Source organism: Vigna unguiculata, chromosome 10 (genome assembly GCF_004118075.2).
Source record: "Vigna unguiculata cultivar IT97K-499-35 chromosome 10, ASM411807v1, whole genome shotgun sequence".
Classification (NCBI taxonomy): domain Eukaryota; kingdom Viridiplantae; phylum Streptophyta; class Magnoliopsida; order Fabales; family Fabaceae; genus Vigna; species Vigna unguiculata.
The window spans coordinates 30,796,270-30,814,789 of NC_040288.1; the positions used below are offsets into that span (position 1 = coordinate 30,796,270).

General features: G+C 31.1%; 3 protein-coding genes across 3 annotated transcripts; 1 reads left to right on the plus strand and 2 right to left on the minus strand.

Moving 5' to 3' along the window:
• The first annotated feature begins 414 nt into the window (after positions 1–414).
• Positions 415–6,131, plus strand: LOC114167553 (methionine aminopeptidase 1A). The gene is made up of 16 exons (XM_028052653.1): positions 415–537; positions 962–1,012; positions 1,346–1,516; positions 1,738–1,813; positions 1,924–1,971; positions 2,081–2,125; positions 2,496–2,595; positions 3,339–3,390; positions 3,474–3,515; positions 3,730–3,791; positions 3,879–3,977; positions 4,459–4,532; positions 4,642–4,711; positions 5,048–5,113; positions 5,193–5,281; positions 5,768–6,131. The coding sequence occupies exons 1-16, from the start codon at positions 467–469 to the stop codon at positions 5,834–5,836; spliced, it is 1,185 nt and encodes a 394-aa protein (XP_027908454.1). The 5' UTR covers positions 415–466; the 3' UTR covers positions 5,837–6,131.
• Positions 6,132–8,329: 2,198 nt separating this feature from the next.
• On the minus strand, positions 8,330–9,175 carry LOC114167600 (pectinesterase inhibitor 9-like). Its single transcript, XM_028052704.1, has one exon. It carries the CDS (start codon positions 9,116–9,118, stop codon positions 8,453–8,455), a length of 666 nt encoding a protein of 221 aa, XP_027908505.1. The 5' UTR covers positions 9,119–9,175; the 3' UTR covers positions 8,330–8,452.
• A 5,163-nt stretch (positions 9,176–14,338) lies between these two features.
• Positions 14,339–15,182, minus strand: LOC114167602 (pectinesterase inhibitor 9-like). Its single transcript, XM_028052706.1, has one exon. The coding sequence runs from the start codon at positions 15,123–15,125 to the stop codon at positions 14,457–14,459; it is 669 nt and encodes a 222-aa protein (XP_027908507.1). The 5' UTR covers positions 15,126–15,182; the 3' UTR covers positions 14,339–14,456.
• Positions 15,183–18,520: the final 3,338 nt, after the last annotated feature.

Consider the following 18,520-nt stretch of genomic DNA (forward strand, 5'->3'; position numbering starts at 1 on the left):
TAAAACAAATAAAAAAATCACAACATGAAGTGTAAGGAAAAAGATGAGAATCTACAATGAAAAACGTAAAATATAAGTTTTAGATTCCACAATCTATATGCATTCTAGATTGTATAATTCCTAATGCAAAACTATATTATACATTTTCGGATTATACAATCCCTGACACAGTTATATTACGGATTGTATAATCCGAAAGATCTACAAATTGCATAATCCAGAACTATAATTACAAGGGTGTAACTAGAATTTAAAAAAATATGGAGGTGCAGGAAGAAAATATGGGGATGCAGAAAGAAATTCTCAAATACGTGTAGTAGCAAAACAGAACGGGCCAGGCCCAAATTGGAAGACAGACTTTTGCTTGACCAACACGAAGTTATAAAATGTTTTCCTCTTTCTTCGGTAGATTGTTCTACTTTCTGTTCCTTCCTCAGCAACCCTAACTTTCAGCTATTTGCAATCGATGGCTGGTGAATCTGATGTGCCGGAAAACACCCTCTCTTGCGCTAACTGTGGAAAACCCGCCAATCTTCAGTACTCTTTCTTCTCTATTTTTATATCTCTTTATCTCTCTCTGGTCTATTGCTGCTCACTAGTAACAATTACTGTGGCCACACTTTTTCTCTAATTTATTTTTGTTTTGGATTGTATGTTTTTGTAATTGATATGTGACAAGGTGTTAGCTTTTGGCTTTGATTAAAAGAGGGTTTTTTGGTTTTAGCACAAGTTGTTTTTCTTGCTGCGGCGGGAGGCTTGTAATTTTTTATTTTTTCCTTCACTCAATAGTGTTGCATTGATATGCTGGTGACTTTGATCAATTGAGTGGTGAGAAAAAAAAAATCTTTTGGTTGTTTAAGGTGATGTTGCCATTGAGTGATTATGGTTTGGTACGATGATGATAGATAAAACGTGAAAGGGGATATTTTTAATTTACTTTTTTTTTTCATTTTTTCCTCAGGTGCCCAAAATGCATGGAATTGAAGCTTCCTCGTGAAGGTTCTGCCTTCTGGTTTGTGACTCTCCCTACTTTACCTGTTATATTTGCATTTCGAAATCCTTTGTTTTTATGTTGTCATGATGGGTAGTGTGTTTGTACCGGTGTAAATATAAAAAGTTGTGTTTGATCTGATTTAATATCCATAGAAGATTGATTTAGTTATCAAGCTTTGGAGATTTAGGGAAAGGGATTCCATTGTTGCTCCAAATGGAACCATGTAGAAATTGGGGTTGAGCATGTTTGCTAATGAGAGATCAGTGAATTACTAAATACTTACTATTCTGAAATTTATTTCTCAGTCTTTATATTCTTTATACTTGAGCCAGTTTTGATATCTTTTGACAGCTCTCAGGAATGTTTCAAGTCTTCATGGAGCTCGCACAAATCAGTGCATCTTAAGGCAAAACTATCCTCACCTGACACACAAAATTCAGGCTCAGTTGGTGAAGGTTGGCTATATTGTATGAAGAGAGGGCAGGCTCGAACGCCAAAGCTTCCTTACTTTGATTGGACTGGGTAGGGCTTTGAATATCTTCATACTCAAACCTTTCAAATCCCCACAATTTAATCAATACAAGATCTTGTGTTAATTATCAGTAATGATATTTCCTGGTTTTTCATTTCAGAGGCCTTTTTTGATTGTTCATTGTTCTTCTTTTCATTAATTCTTCTTTTTTGAGCTTAATGTTAACTTGTTTATTTTGTTGTAACCAAAATTTAACTTTTGCTCTTGCAAGATCACTGCGGCCATATCCCATTTCTAGTAAACGGATTGTCCCAGGTCAAATTGATAAACCTGATTGGGCTGATGATGTAAGTTATCCGGTTTAACTTATTTATTTAAATACTGTTGGAAGTTATCTTTTGATTACTTAGAGGAGGGTCCATTGGTTCTGAATCGTTTTTATTTCTATTGGTTCTAGGGAATCCCCAAAATCGAGCCCAATAGTGCTCTGCAGCATACTGTTGAGGTGAATAGTTTTGCAATACACGAGTAGATGATTTATTATGAAATGAAAGATCAAATTGGACATTTTTTTATTATTTTTATTTTACATTCTAACTTGTATTAATATGTAGGTTAAAACTCCAGATCAAATTGAGAGAATGAGGGAAACTTGTCGGGTAAGTTCCTTGCTACTCTTTGCCTCTGTATATTCTCTAAAAGGAAGATATTTTTACCCGTCTGCCATCTCTATCATAGCTATAAATCACAGATAGTGGTGCAGAACAGCAGACTCTCATATCTTAAAATGGGATAGCAGGATACTGGATAGTAGGATGACTTTTTTCTGATTTTTTTTTATATTTGTTAGAAAATGTTAGAAAATATTAAAAATACTTAAAAAATCACGTTTTGAATTGAATAACAAATTGAGCTGTTTAATGTGAGGAAACTTTGGTGATGGAAGATCTTTTAAATAGTTGTTTATTTTCTATTGTGTGAGTATAAACTTTAGGGTCGCATTACGGTGAATTGATTTGTACTTTGTAGATTGCGAGGGAGGTGTTGGATGCAGCTGCTCGTATTATTAAGCCTGGTGTGACGACTGATGAGATTGATAGAGTTGTTCATGAAGCAACTATTGCTGCAGGTGCTAATTTTAACTAGATTTTTTTTAACACACTTCAAAATTTTTACCAGCTTTAGTTATTTAGTCTTAGTAAGTTTATCGATCAATGAATGAAGCTAAGATACTTCAAATTAACAGTCTTCTGTGTGGCATACCCACATTTGACATATCCATGTCAAACACTGCACTGACAAATCAAATACTCATAGTATCTATTTGTAATTTCTTTTGCGTTTTCTTTTTTAAAACATCTATACACATAGGAATATTGCAATACCTAAATTATATGTGTCAGGTCTTCTAATTTTTATAATTTCAGATTTCCCTTATGTATGTTCATTTTATTTTCTCGTATAGATAATGTTGGCATTACTCTAGCTGGTTAGTGTTGAGTTTGTATTTTCTGTTATTTAGGGATATAATCATTTACAGTAGAATGCAGAGAGATATCTCTTTAATGCTGTGTAAAACTTTGGCAGAATTGCTTCTTGCCCCTTTCCCCCTTTTTGTTATAGTGTTCAGTACAATAATCTTTTATAGTAAAAAGATATTCACTTTCATAGAAAATAGGTGCCCGATACCTCTGGTTACCAGAAATTCATAGTCCTGGAAAAGTGATGAACATTACACTGAGAGTAGGCTTCCGAACCTAGTTGTAATTCTGTTTCCAAATGGTTCCTTGAGTTTCTTGACGTCATTGTGTTTTGTTCATTACAGATGGTGATTGGTGATGATATTTTCTTTTTTACTTTTTACCTTTGCAGGAGGATATCCATCGCCTCTCAATTACCATTTCTTTCCTAAATCTTGCTGCACGTAGGTACTTTTCTTCTGTAATGTCATATTTTTCTCATATTGTCTAGGTATGTTTTAAGAGTGAAATTTGCACTATCTAACAGGTCAGTTAATGAAATAATATGCCATGGAATTCCTGATGCGAGGTAGAGTGTTCTGTTGCCTTTCTAATCTATCTATACTATGGTTTTCCTTTGTTGCCAGTATTCAGTTTTACATGCGGCTGTAATTATTGTAAACCAACTTTCCTGATTGGTGCTTCGTTTTGGTACTTGACACTTGATCAGTGTAAGGGCCACTGACTGAGGCATGATAAGATTAAACTTTAGAGATTCTCTTTATAATATAGTAATTGTGCAGGAAGCTTGAGGATGGTGACATTGTAAATGTTGATGTCACTGTGTACTATAAAGGTGTTCACGGTAAGTTGCTTAGCATATATATGTTTCACAAGCTTCCCTTGAAGTTCATAAATCGATTATTGAACAATTTTATTTATTGTTATGCAGGTGATCTCAATGAAACATACTTTGTAGGAAATGTGGATGAAGAGTCTCGCCAACTAGTAAAATGCACTTATGAATGCTTGGAGAAGGCAATATCCATTGGTATATATCCATTTGATATCAATTCTAAAGTTTCTGTCTCTTGTTTAAGTTTCAGATATAATTCAATTTTTGAAACATACATGGATTTCTTGTTTGTCTTATGTCTGATGTGTAACTTAAATTTTATTATTCATAAATAAAACTACATATTTGGTCTTAAAACTGTTGATTTGGTCGTTCTCTTAAATCCCAATTTTTAATGTAATAAAGCATCCTATCATTAAAATATTAAATTAGGACATCATAACATGTGGAGTAAGTGGTGGATCATATCATATGAACTACTCGGTATGTTGTAGAAAAGTATGTATTGGAAAGTATTAATAATTGATGTTTACGGATGATCATACAAGTATGCATTTTGCATTCGGGTTATAGTGTTTTTTTGGTTTGAAATACTTGTAGAATTAAAATGTGTATATATAATATTTTAGTAATTTAAACTATGGGATCCTGATTCTTCTTTTTTGGCTTAATTTAGTTAAACCTGGGATAAGATTCCGTGAAATTGGGGAAGTTATTAATCGCCATGCTTCAATGTCTGGCTTCTCAGTGGTAATGTTTTACTTTTTGGTGCTTTATTTTCTGAATCTATTTATTGTTATTAGTTCACTATAGTAAATTCTTATCTTCTGTTATTAATATTTTGCTCATGGCCCCTTAGGTAAAATCATACTGTGGTCATGGAATTGGAGAGCTCTTCCACTGTGCACCAAACATTCCTCATTATGCTAGTATCCTTCCTTAGATTTTAAGCACTGCAGGGTATTGAAATGCATTTTTTGGAAATTACCTTTTGCATCCTCTGATGTTTGATCTTATCATTCAGCACAGTATGCATATTTATTTTAATATAAAGTGACCAATGGTTTTCTTAGGCATATAAAACGGCTTGTAAACCTAGAAATTGTTCTATAGATGTTAGACATTCACTTTCTATTGACAATCATCTACATAACATTACTTGTTAGAAACATCCAATGTGAATCTCCAGCTTTTCTATCCCTTCCAAAAAAGAACAAAGCTAGAAAGAGAAAATGTAGAATGTATACACCTTAACCACTTAACAGGAAATAAAGCAGTTGGTGTGATGAAGGCTGGACAAACCTTTACAATTGAACCAATGATCAATGCTGGTATGCTTACACATCCTAAAATCGCTTAAATAGATATCTGATTGATAAATGCAACACTTCTAATATTATTTTCAAATAGGTGTCTGGCGTGATCGTATGTGGCCTGATGGATGGACTGCTGTTACAGCTGATGGTAAACGAAGTGCTCAATTTGAGCACACTCTCTTGGTAAGTCCATTTATGTTTTTTTCTGAGTCCTATTACAATATTCTAGCTATTTTCTTCATTTTGTCATGCTGTGTAAAACACGGTCTTGATGAGCTGAAAGGTGATAATAAATTAGAGAAACTTATCGAAATTTTAAATTTTGGTTGGAGTTTTCAGTAACCACTAGTTCTTTAGTTTCTTATCTTTATTTATAATGTTAATGATATTGATGTGATACAAACATGCAAGACTAAGCCTTTGCAAACTATTAAGATACCAGAGAGTAAACATTTGTAGGTTTAATTTTTTTGGTACAATGTGGGTTCAAACTTATAATCTGAATTCTAACTAAGCCTTTGCAATCCTATATTTTAATTACAATGGGATTTAAAGCCATGGTGGTTTCTTTATTTTAATTGTGAATTAGTAATTTGAAATTTGGTACTCGTTCATGATTTTAGCTGATTGCACCCATTTAACATAGTTCATGGTTTTCATCATAATTAGGTGACAGATATGGGTGTTGAAGTTTTAACAGGGAGGTTGGAGACATCACCCAATTTTTTCCTTGGCTAAATTCATAATTGGGTGAATCAATATGAGGATAGATGCTCACGGTGTCTGAATATAGGCAGAATTTCTTTGCTCTTTCTCTGGTTGGCTCTTTTGGGATTGTGTTTGTAAGGTATACAAAAAGAAACAAAAGCAAAATTCAGTTGAGTTTAGGTTAAAATTAATTTAAGGATATAGTTATGTAATCGAAGAAAATTAAATCAACAATTTTGCCTTTTGTCCTTTCAATACTAATGTTTTAGCCAAGTTTTGAGCACCAGGTCTTAATTATCACAATTTTGGGTCGATGTCTTCTTTACGTACTATCTTTCTTGCAACATTGCAACATTTTCAATATTTATATGATAATCAATTTTATCCAGGGATGTTAATTGGATGGGCAGTGTATGCCCAGTAGTTTTTTCATATCCTGTGATAAATATCCGTTTTCATATTCGTTCGGGTATTGCTTTTTGTTTTTAATATTCAGATATATCTATAAGTACTTGATATATACAATTTTTGTTTAAATATTTAATCATAAATTTAAATAAAATATAATATATATTTATAAATTTAAAATAAAATTTAAATAATTTATTTAAATAGTGTTGAATGATAATTTATTTAGTAACAGAAATTTTTTTAAATTAATTGATTAAAAATAATTTGTTAAAAATTAATATGTTAATATTTTAATTATATTTTTTTATTTTTTTTAATTTAAATTAAAATATAGTGAGTATAAGTATTTTTGGATATATATATATATATATATATATATATATATATATATATATATATATTTTGATATTCATTCTGTTAACACGTAGGTAAAAATATAATCGTATCGATGGATATCTATTTACGTAAAAGATGATTTTTAATTTACATAAAAGATGATTCTTGATTCTTTGAAGCGCATCTAAAGTTTATATGGAGAGTAAATCTAAATGTTAAACAGACAGACTTTAAATATTATAGATTTCGAATTTAGGAAATTGGTATATTTAAATCTTTATATTTTTATACTTTTCTGAGTGTTGATGTTAACGGAACAGTATATTTCAATGGCAGCTATTCACTTTGTGAATTTTTTTCAAAGGAGGCACAAATATTATAATTTCTACACCGAGACAAATTTAATAGAAATATCGATGGATGTTTTTACTTTTCTTATTGAAAATAATGATACTAGGTTGACAAGTATAAGATATTGCATTTTGACAACTTGTTTTTGTTATTGTCTTTTGATCTGAAACGAGAAATATATATATATGGATAAAAGTGGTCAACCTATGCACAAAAACAGGTCAGTTAAATTAGGAGAAAGAAAGCTTCCTACCGTAACATAAAAGTAACAAAGTAATAACTAACCAAATATTTGGCGTCATTCTTCTTACTTACATTATATTTCATTAAAAAAAGTTATCAAGTGATTTTATATTTAAGGAGTGTTTTCAAAAACTATTTTTGTAAATAATTACTACAATGTAATAAACTAATGCAATTCTAGATATATAAGTGACCAGAGTAAAGTGTGCTCTACCAAATTCAAATTGTTCTAAGTTAAAAAAATATTGAAAATAAATTATAAACAGAAAAAGAAAATAGTTTGGTTTTCTCTAGTTTTTCAGAAAACATAGTTGATTTCGTTTGCGTTTCACTTAGGAAAATTTAGTTGGTAATCAAAATTAATTATAATTCTGTCATAATTTACATGCCTATGTTTAAGTAGACGTCAACATGTTATTTATGTTCCCATTCTTACGTTAAGAATAACTTTCCTTTCATTGCAATTTTTGTTTTCCTTAACATTACATTTCCTTATATAGATTTAGTAAACTATTCCTAAAATAATTTTATAGTAATGAAAAGTTTTAATTATCTTATAAATATTAATATTTCCAATTGAGTCTCCATCAAAATGTTTTGTTATATTAAATGTTTAAAATATTTTTATTTACCTAATTTTTAATCACCTTAACTCAATCATCTCTTTCCGAAAACAAGTTGATGGGCGTTTAAAGAGATCGAAGATGAAAGTCTTCTCTGATGAACAAATTGGATATAAGAAGAAAAAAATGACGACCATGGTTGCCAAAATTAAACGATAGAGTACTCACACAAAAATAAAAAGATATTTTAAACATTCAATAAAATATAAATTTCAGTAAGTGTTCAATTGAAAATTTCTAAATATATTAATATTAATAATAATACAAATATTTTGTATTCTAGACAATAATTAATCACATTATTAATTTCTTTTATTAATATAGCTATTGCAAAAAGTTATCATTAATATCAAGCCAGTTTTCTTTTTACTTGTCAAATCGCAAATTACAATTTAGACTTCTATAAATATTATAAGTCATAAATGTCTTCTTGGACAAGATGCTAATGTTTTTTTAAACTAACACTAAATAAAAATTAAACTCATTTTGATATGAACACATAATTTGCTTATAATCAATAACAAATTGCTAATAACACAATAAATATAAAATTATTTTTTCAATATATATCATGATTACACCAAAAGTAACAGGAATCATAACCCACCCAAAAAAAAAACATGTATCATATACACATGAACAACAATGGGTGGTAACAAGCGAAACCAAGTTAGGTTCCAAGTTACGAATTATTGGTGTTCATTGTGGCTTTCTGGTAGGTAGATGCATATCTATGGAACAAGAAAAGAGCATTACTTGTAACTTCTGCAACATTCTTGGCCTTAACCTTAATAGCAGCAACTCTCTTACTCATTCTATTCCCAGGAAAAGAGTACACACAACTACTAGCATCTGTCAAAGCTGTGCTCACCCATGTCTCAACATTGCTTATGTGCCACAACATCTTATCATTCATGTTTGAATCATGTTTGTTGAAGCTACGAAGTTCTTTCATGGCCTGGCTAATTTGTTCCACACTATCACTGATTTGGTTCACACAATCTTGCACTGTTAGGTACTCTTTTTTGTTGCTCTTGATGGCTTGAAGCTCCTTTGCCACTTTCAGAAGATACCCTTTTGTGTGCAGTGCCCTAGAGAGGCTCACTGATAAGGCATGTTGAGCCAAGTGTTGTGGGCCATTTAAGGGGGATTTTGCATATTGGGAAAGACAACGCATGCAGAGATTAGGGTAGAGGGTGCCTTTGCAAGAGGACTCTATGTAGGTCATTGTTTTAGGGTTAGGGTTTCTGTGACTTGTCAATGATGATGGCTCAACTGGGGTGGCAAGAAATGAGAAGAAGAGAGAGAGGAAGATCACAAGAAAAAATGTGAGGTTGAGTTGTGCCATGTCAAAGTTAGGTTTCAAGTGAAGCTTTTTAGGTTAATAGAAGAGAGATTTGAAAGGTCTAAGATTTTTGGTTGATGAAAATGGCAATGGGGTGTGGTGCTTATATAGAGTTCTTCACAACACATCACATGTGTATATAGGATTTAAATAAAATTATAAATCTTGCTGGTCGGTCAAATGAAAAATCAAAGATGATAAAACTAGCATTCATTACATTATGTTTTGTTATCTTATGTGTGGATAGTAAGACATTCTTGTCATAAATGTAATCAAGAAAATATATACCTTGTTTGGAGTAAAACCTAGTTTAAGAAACTTGGTTTTCTTAAATGATTGAGGGCGGTGGTATGTGAAGTAAATATGTTGTTCAAACTTTAGTGATTACACGTTTAAAATTAGGGTTAGACTTTTTTTGATTGAAGATCTTAAGAATTCCATGGCAAGTGGCAAGTGAAAAGGGATATGAAACATATATGATGCTTAATTAGCAAGGAAAAATTAATATGAAACTTGAATGAGTAGGGATATATCAATGTGCAACATGCAACTTTTTAAGGCTACACTTGCGGTTCTATGTCCCTTGGAAAAGAAGTGGAATAATAGAAGACATGTGATTTAGAAGATTAAGAAGTAAGAAAAACATAATTATGCTTACAATTTTGGATAACTAAAACTATGATGATGCTTCATTATATGGTTAGTTATTGGATAATTAAATAATTAAATAGAAATTGAGGGTAATTATGCATAGGATTTTGTTTTGGGATTCTACTAGATTTATGGTGTTAATAAGTTCAAAGGTGGGAGTTTTTAATAATCATTATGTATCCTAATAGATTCAAATTTCTTACGTATCTAAGACTCAAGAAAATTTAAATTGTTTTACATGATTTGGTTTTTCTTCGACAATCTTAATTACTTTACCCGTCATATAATATAATAAATGAATGATTTTAAGTTAATATATAGTTTAATAGAAGTCAATATTGAACAAAAATATGTTAGCACAAGTAATTCTATATACTTATGTTCCTTTATTAAGTTTAGGGTTTGATTTTCAACTAAACATGAATTTGCAAATGGAGATGCTACTTTTGTCCAATAAAAATTTATCTATTAAGGTTGAAAGAAATTTATTATTACTTTATTACATAGCCGATTACCAATATATAAAATTTAATTTTTCATGCATGTTCTATGAACACTAATAGTAGTGAATAACTTTATTCCTTAAATACTAACTCTTCACTTTAGAAACTCTAATGAAGGCGACAATGGTCACTGGAAATGTAAGTACGAATATTATAGAAATATTTCAAAACAGAGATTAAGGATTATAATGTTAAAAACTAGTTAAGCTTAATTTGATGAAATATTCTACGAGAAGTTATTGGTACAAAAGAATTAGGTCTTAACTAATCATAATTTATATATACTCATTCATGTGGAGATAACTAATTTGAAGTCATTTACCTCTTTCTTATTGTTTAGAAAATGTTCTGTTTCCCATTTTGCAATCTTCATTAGGATGTTCTTTTTCATTTTTGACAAGATATGTTATTTTCCTTTTCTAATATTCACTGCGGGATAAATATATTATTTTCATTTTAGATAAAATATTGAAGTGATTCATTTGTATCATTGCAATTCCATACGTAATAATGATTCAAATCTTGAACAGCAGAGAAAAAAAAAAACAGCCTTATACTTAACACATGTTTGATGTCTTATCATATTGGGGGAAGAAAAGCGTATAAATGATTACAATGATTACACAATTTGATTACATATATAGAGAGAGAGAAAGTAAGTAAAATAATATTTAGGATTGTTTGGGTAATTTTTTCCATTTTTAAGAATCAATCAGTTAAAATTGATTTAAACATAATTAATTTTGTAATGAGAGTGGGAAAATGGCAGTTGTTAGAATCCATCACATAAATTTATTTTTATTTAATTTTATTAATTCACATATTCCTATTTTATTTGACAGTAATTATTTCTTTTAACTTCAGAGTTTTTAGTTTTAATTTAAATTTACAATTTAAATGCTACAAAATATATTCATTTGACTTTTAATATATTATAAAAAGAGAAGTTAACTCCATGAATATGTTAGAGTCTGCACTCATCTTACCAACTTATCCCGTAAGATTCACTTTATTTTCTGTCCTTATTTTTAAAGGCTCATCCTAATCAGTTGGGTCTAAAGGCTGGTCCATAGGGTGTCAAGGCCCCTAAAGCAGCCAAGGTCCTTCATTCTGCACTCACTTGTTAAAATCAGTGCTCTCACTCTTACCTTTCCTCTTCACATAAACTCTTCCTCCACATTTAATCACGTAGTCAGTCATGCTAAAGACATTAACAAACAGTCATAGATAATTATGAAATGATATCTTTCGAATGGGATAAAAGAATTCTTAATATATATATTATTGACTATTCTTATTTCTTCTATTAATTCTAATTAATTGAAGAAATAATTTGAAAATAAAATAGCAAGTACAAAAATAAGTAATAACCCCCAGTAGAGACTGGTACGATTCAATTCAACATTTTGTTGAAAAAAAAAACCCAAGAACAATATAGAGGCAGAACTTCAATTCTTAGTAAGAAATTTTTTGAATTTCTATTTAAACTGGAAAAATTTCTTAGGTCAAAAAATATTTAACAATGTAAAAGTATATTGTCTCCTTATTAGATTGACAAATTTAAGAAAAATTACTATAACCTCTATTCAAAGAGGAGAACTAGGTCTAGATATTATGATGATTCAAAAACAGACGAATTTAACTCTTTTAGGCTTAAGGAAAAAGAAAAATAATAAATTTAGGAAAAAAGAACTATTTGTTATCGAACCAGTTCGCCTGTCTAGAAAAAATAATACCACCATGGTCAAGCTAGTTTGAACTCATTCCTTCTTCACGTAAGTTATCCCTCATCTCGTACTTCCATTTTTCTAGCATTGTTGTCTTGGTTCCAACAAGGGTCCCTCTTGGTAACCTTGTTTTTCTCTGTTCTACCATTTTTTCCAGCTTAGTAAGTTGTTCCCAGAGCTGTGGTGCTCACTGTTTGGGTATACGAGTCTTTTGGCTAGCTCTTTCCAAGTAAGGGAAGCTAGGACTTTTTTATGCTTTTATAAATAATGTGCCTGTTTTGGTTTTGTTGGGTGCTATTGATGATTTGATGTGCTTTTGATGGTGTGAAAATAATTTGTGTATTGTTTATGGATGGATTTTTGGCTTTGCTTGCGTGAGAGCAGGTGAGATCTGCTATGCCCGCCTAAGCGAGCTGTTTCTCGCCCAAACGGGAAGCTCTCGCCTAAGCGAGCATGGCAGTAACTCGCCCCCTTTAGTTTTGAGTGCTCGCCTGAGCGAATGCCTCTCGCTTGAGCGAGATGGGCTAGCTTGAGCGAGAACTCGAAGTACTCTCTGTTTTAAATCTCGCTTAAGCGAAAGCTTTTCGCTTGAGCGAGAGACACTGTTGCCTGAGCGAGAGCTCCTTAGCTTGAGCGAGATTGACAACACAATTGTTTAAATATTTGTATGCTCCCATGATTGATTTGTTCACCCTTTTAAAGCATGAAATATGATGCCAACGTTTTATACAACGTGCTTGTGTTTTCTTAAATATTTGTTGTTTGGGATTTTGTGTTTTTACATGTTGAAACTAGTGAAAAGCTGTCATTTTAGCTTAAGCGAGAGATTTTAGCTCAAGCGAGATCAGTCTAGCTTAAGCGAGATCAGTCTAGCTTAAGCGAGAATTTCTAGCTTAAGCAAGATCAGTCTAGCTTAAGCGAGAATTGCTGCAGAATTTTAATTTCTTACTTTAACTTGAACTTGTGGATTGATTCAATTACTTTTAAAAGCATGAGTTGGGTGAATGGGTATGAGTAGAATGGTTTATGGGCTGTGATTGATAAGTTTAACATGACCTTGGCATGTGACTTGTATGAGATGGTTGGTAATCAAAGTGGCATGGTGTCGGTATGAATTACACTTCTATATTCATGGATTGGGAAGGATGATTTGAAATGGATTCAACATGGAACATGTATGAGGATGGATTATAAAGGTTGGCATGAGATTTATAAGCATGATAAATATTACATGATTGTTTGAATATAATTGGTATGTTGTCAGTACGTAATTCCGTGAGCCTCTAGGTGAGATCTCATGGTGGTGCTTCAGTGGTCGGGATGTAAATCAATGACCCCTGTTAGTGGGAGTTCATGGTGGTGTCTCATCTATATAATTTAGTAAGGATTCAAGGTAAGGTTGCATCCTGACACTGTAAAGAGTTAGTTAGTCTCACTTAGAGCGGACTGACTCTTGTGGTGAGAGTAGCAAGAGACCCGAAACTCATTAAGGGCTAACCTTGTGTGTGGGGGATTGAGACATTGTAACACTTGTAACACTTAGCTTGGGGGTGAGCAGCTCAAGGGTGAGCAGAGAAATCCACCACAAGTGCAAGCATCCGCTGAATCTGACTAAATTATATGTATCCGGATAAGTCGAGTCTAAGTCTTAGTGTATTGTTTGAAAGGTCATAACATGTTTGGATGAGATATATTGATTGGAATGTGAAATAGCATGTAACTGTATGATAAACTTTTTTATACTCTAGCTTACCCTTTTGCTTGTTTGATTTCTTGTGTGTGGTTCTTCTCCTTTTACGATGATCATCAATTTATTGATGTGAGCAGATGCGAGGAACACCCGGGGTCAACAAGGAGGTGATGGTTCCGCTGTGTAGCCCATCTCGGCTGGATTCTACTGTCTTGGACTTTCTCATAGGGCTATGGCCCATGTACTATTTTGTCCTTTAGTACTTTAATAACTACTGTCAAGTTCTTGTATTATACTTTGTATCTGGCATCGTGGTGTGTCTTGGTTTCTTCTAGTTTTTTTGGATATTGTAAAGAGTAGTGGTTAAACTCCCGGATTTGTTTCTTCTACTCTATCTGTGTGGCATTTCATTTAAATTAAGATATTATTTAAATGGGGTGTTACACAACCAAATACGTATAGGTTAAATTTAATATACCTAACAAATTTTTACATTCACAATTTTATCTTTCATACTTTTTTTTTCTTCTTTCCAAATATAAAAAATTATTTTTCTTATAATGAACATATATTATTCCAAAACTAAATTATCAAGTTTTTTTTATCAGCCAAAAAATTTATAAATATATGAATATATTGAGAGTACTTCAAGTAGATGATATAATAGTGTAGATTAATTACATAAAATTTAATAAGGATGATAACCCATCCAAAGAAAAAACATGTACATGAACAAACAGTGGAGGGTAATAGCCTGTGATCATTAGCTTCTAGGGCTTCTTGCTGATTTTAGTTGCTGCTTTCTGGTATGTAGATGCATATCTATGGAACAAGAAAAGAGCATTACTTGTAACTTCTGCAACATTCTTGGCCTTAACCTTAATAGCAGCCACTCTCTTACTCATTCTATTCCCAGGAAAAGAGTACACACAACTACTAGCATCTGTCAAAGCTGTGCTCATCCATGTCTCAACATTGCTTATGTGCCACAACATGTTATCATTCATGCTTGAGTCCTGTTTGTTGAAGCTACGAAGTTCTTTCATGGCTTGGCTAATTTGTTCCACACTATCACTGATCTGGTTCACACAATCTTGCACTGTTAGGTACTCTCTTTTGTTGCTCTTGATGGCTTGGAGCTCCTTTGCCACTTCCAGAAGGTACCCTTTTGTGTGCAGTGCCCTAGAGAGGCTCACTGATAGGGCATACTGTGCCAAGTGTTGTGGGCCATTCAAGGGGGATTTTGCATATTGGGAAAGACAACGGACGCAGAGATTAGGGTAGAGGGTGCCTTTGCAAGAGGACTCTATGTAGGTCATTGTTTTAGGGTTAGGGTTTCTGTGACTTGTCAATGATGATGGCTCAACTGGGGCTGCAAGAAATGAGAAGAAGAAAGAGAGGAAGATCACAAGCAAAAAGGTGAGGTTGAGTTGTGCCATGTGAAAAGTGAAGCTTTTTGTTTAGCTTTAGGTTAATAGAAGAGAGATTTGAAAGGTCTAAAAGAGATTTTTGGTTGATGAAAATGGCAATGGGGTGTGGTGCTTATATAGAAAGTTCTTCACATCACATCACATGCACATCTATTCATTCTTTCTCTTCTTTACGTTATTTTGTCCTTTACACATGCAATGAATTGCAGTACGAACAAAGCAGAAGAATTTGTATATAAAGCTGGTCGGTCAAATTAAAATCAAAGGGACACAGCATATATATCTTATGATAATAGATTCATATATCAAAGATATATACCTGTTATACCAAGAAAAGTATACCTTGTTGAGTAAAACCTAGTTACACTATAATAGGGTTGGACTTTTCTGAGCGTGGGTTTTAAGGATTCTGATGAAGTGCTGAGAGAAAGAAAAGTAAAACAAAAATGGTAGATAACGTGAGATGAGACTTTGATGATTGTGCATGCTGGTGATGAAGGTGCAGCCATGAATGTTTTAAGGCGATTCTAGTGCCTCTATGTTCCCTGGAGTTGGAGGGTAAAACCAAAACTCACACAACGTTGCTTTTGGAAGATTACATGAGAGACAAGTTATATATATATATATATATATATATCATTATTCTGAGATTAATTATTGGTTCTTGACTTTGCATGCAAGTGGGAGATTGTAATGTCTTCCTGTAACAGCCAGTGAGAAACGTAATAAAAGGAATACTCCAAATATAGTTTTAATTTCTTATATATATGTATAATTATTTATATATAAAGCTTAAGTATACGGTTTGATTAAAAATTATTTAACGACTGCATGATCATTGTGGAAAGAGTGGGTAATAGAAGACAAGGGGAAAAAGAAAGGTTCTATTATTATTGAAAACAAATCTTAAAAAAGTTTTAGGAGAACCAAAAAACCCTTAAATATTAGTTTTATGTAATAAGATAAAATTTTATTTGAGTTAGGCAATACAAATATTATTTGGCTTGTAAGAAAAACGGTCATAATAAAAAGGGCCAGTTTGTTTTTAACTTTGAAAGTTAGAAAACGAAATAAAATTAAAGACATAATTAATATAAAATTATTAATTTTAATGAATAGTTGTATAAATATAGTTATAGTGTTGTCAAAGTTTTCTAGAAAAATATTGATCATAAAAATGCTTGGTAGAATAGCAAATGTTTTTGTAAATATGCTTCACTCGACCGATAACCCAATCAAATAAAGATATCAAAATAGTTTATAATCTGCAAATCAATTCGGTCTATCACGAGTTCAGATCGGATTGGATTAAAGAAAAATTAAAGATTTCGATATGGAACCAAAAATGGATCGGTCTACTACCCATGGTGAGCTGGGTTGCTCATCAATGCATTCATAAATTTTAAATATTAAATTATATTAAAAAAATGAAAATCATAAATACTCTTCTCTTTATGATTATGTCTCTAAACTAGTGTAATTGATCCATTTTTGACATAAAATAAATGATGCAACTTTATATAAATATTTAGAACAAGTACAATTGTATAAAAATGTGTATAAAATAAAAATTTAAAAAGTAAAATTACGTGCCAAAGTCACAATTATGAACTCAATGTCACTTTCCTTTGTCTTTTAGTACTTCTCTGAACCTATATAAACTTATAATGTCTTAACTTTATTTAAATTTTATACTTGTGGTTTATCCACTTGTAATGATCATATGTTACACATAAACAAAAGAGAATGCAGCTAAGAGAGTTGAGAATCGGTAAGACTATGGATTAGAGTGTAGTTATTATATAGGTATTAATGTTCGAGATGTATAAATCTTTCATTTGTTGAAAATTATATATACATCCTCTTAAAATTTATCTATATTATCAATGAGGACCATAAATACCAATTGTATGCCCGGGTGTTTGTTTATTGCTTAACACCTAACTTGATAATTAGGGTAAATATGCTAAATAGGGATGCTACCATTATTATTTTTATTATGCTTTTTTTTATCTTTTACAAAAAAGCATGAATACAAAATTATATTTATTAATTATTATAATTATTTATAAAACAACTAATTAGTGTTTTAAAGAATTAAATTTTAGATTGTGAAAGAAAGTGATTATTAAAATATAAATAAAAAATTACAAACGTTAATAATTTTAATAAACTGATATTATTATGTTAAACTTTCATGTCTAACTACTGTAAATAATATTATTTAATCATAGTATTATTATAATTAATTTTTATCTGGACGAAAATTACGATTAAATTTTAAAATAAATATAACATGATTATATTTGATTAAAATGTTCACATTTTATAAAATAAGGTAAGATTTTTTTTAAAATTAGTTTTTTTAAATATTAATTTCTAGTTATGATAGATTTTCATAATATTTTCTTCGTAATTAAATAATTATTGAATATAGGAGAGAAAATATTATAATATTTAAAATTGTATTGTAATTTATAATAAAATAGAACATGAAAATTAAAAGTAATAGGTTGTGTTTGGACGAGGTAATTTAGAATGATAATTCATTTATTTGAAGAATTTAAAATTCTTTACACAAAAATAATTTGTTTGGATAAACTAATTAGTAAGAAATTGAAATTTAAAGTTTTTTAAACATATTTCAAATGCAAGAAATAAAAGAATTAGAAATACTTTAAAAATGTAAGAAATTTGAAATTTCACTCTTTTATTCTACTCACGAAGGTTGAGTTGTGTCAATTCAGGCTAAAAGTTCAGTCAAGTCGACTCGACCAGAAAGTTTAGTCGAGGCTCAGATTGAAGACTCAATCGAGTTGACCTGGGTTGAAAGTCAAGTCAACTTGGATCGTAAAACAAGTCGATTCGGCTCGAAACTGTAAGTTTTGAAATAATTGAAATGACAAGAAGGGGGTTGAATTGGCTAGTTAAAAAATATGATGTCTTTTGAAGGTTTAAAATTGTTTTAATTTGAATCAATTCGATCACCAAGTTTGGATGCAAACACCTCTGGATAGTATACTTTCAACCGATCAAAAACAGAGTTAGTCGATTGAATTTATTAAACAGATGTTGTATTGGTATAATCAATCGATTGAATCAGAAAAATAGTCAACTGAAATATTAAGAAAAATACAGAAATGCAGATTTGGGATTTAAAGCAAGAACAATGTAAAAGATGAATCAAGACAGGTTCCAATGAGTTATACAAACATGCTCAATGCTAAAGATGTCACCAAAACACTCAAAAATATAAAAAAGATGGTTTAAATCAAAATTCTTTAAACTTTGAATGATAATGTAAGAGAGAAGGGTTAGAGAAAAGATTGATGCACAATATTTTTATATTGGTTCACTCAAACATGAGGTACATCCAATTTGTCAAAGTAACCCGAGCCTGACTT

Bases quoted from the DNA above. Each gene is read 5' to 3' on its own strand.
- LOC114167553 (XM_028052653.1), top strand. From the start codon at position 467: ATGGCTGGTGAATCTGATGTGCCGGAAAACACCCTCTCTTGCGCTAAC. The intron at 538-961 runs GTACTCTTTCTT...TTTTTTCCTCAG, and splicing joins GGAAAACCCGCCAATCTTCA to GTGCCCAAAATGCATGGAAT. The intron at 3,516-3,729 runs GTAGAGTGTTCT...GTAATTGTGCAG, and splicing joins CATGGAATTCCTGATGCGAG to GAAGCTTGAGGATGGTGACA.
- LOC114167600 (XM_028052704.1), bottom strand. From the start codon at position 9,118: ATGGCACAACTCAACCTCACATTTTTTCTTGTGATCTTCCTCTCTCTC.
- LOC114167602 (XM_028052706.1), bottom strand. From the start codon at position 15,125: ATGGCACAACTCAACCTCACCTTTTTGCTTGTGATCTTCCTCTCTTTC.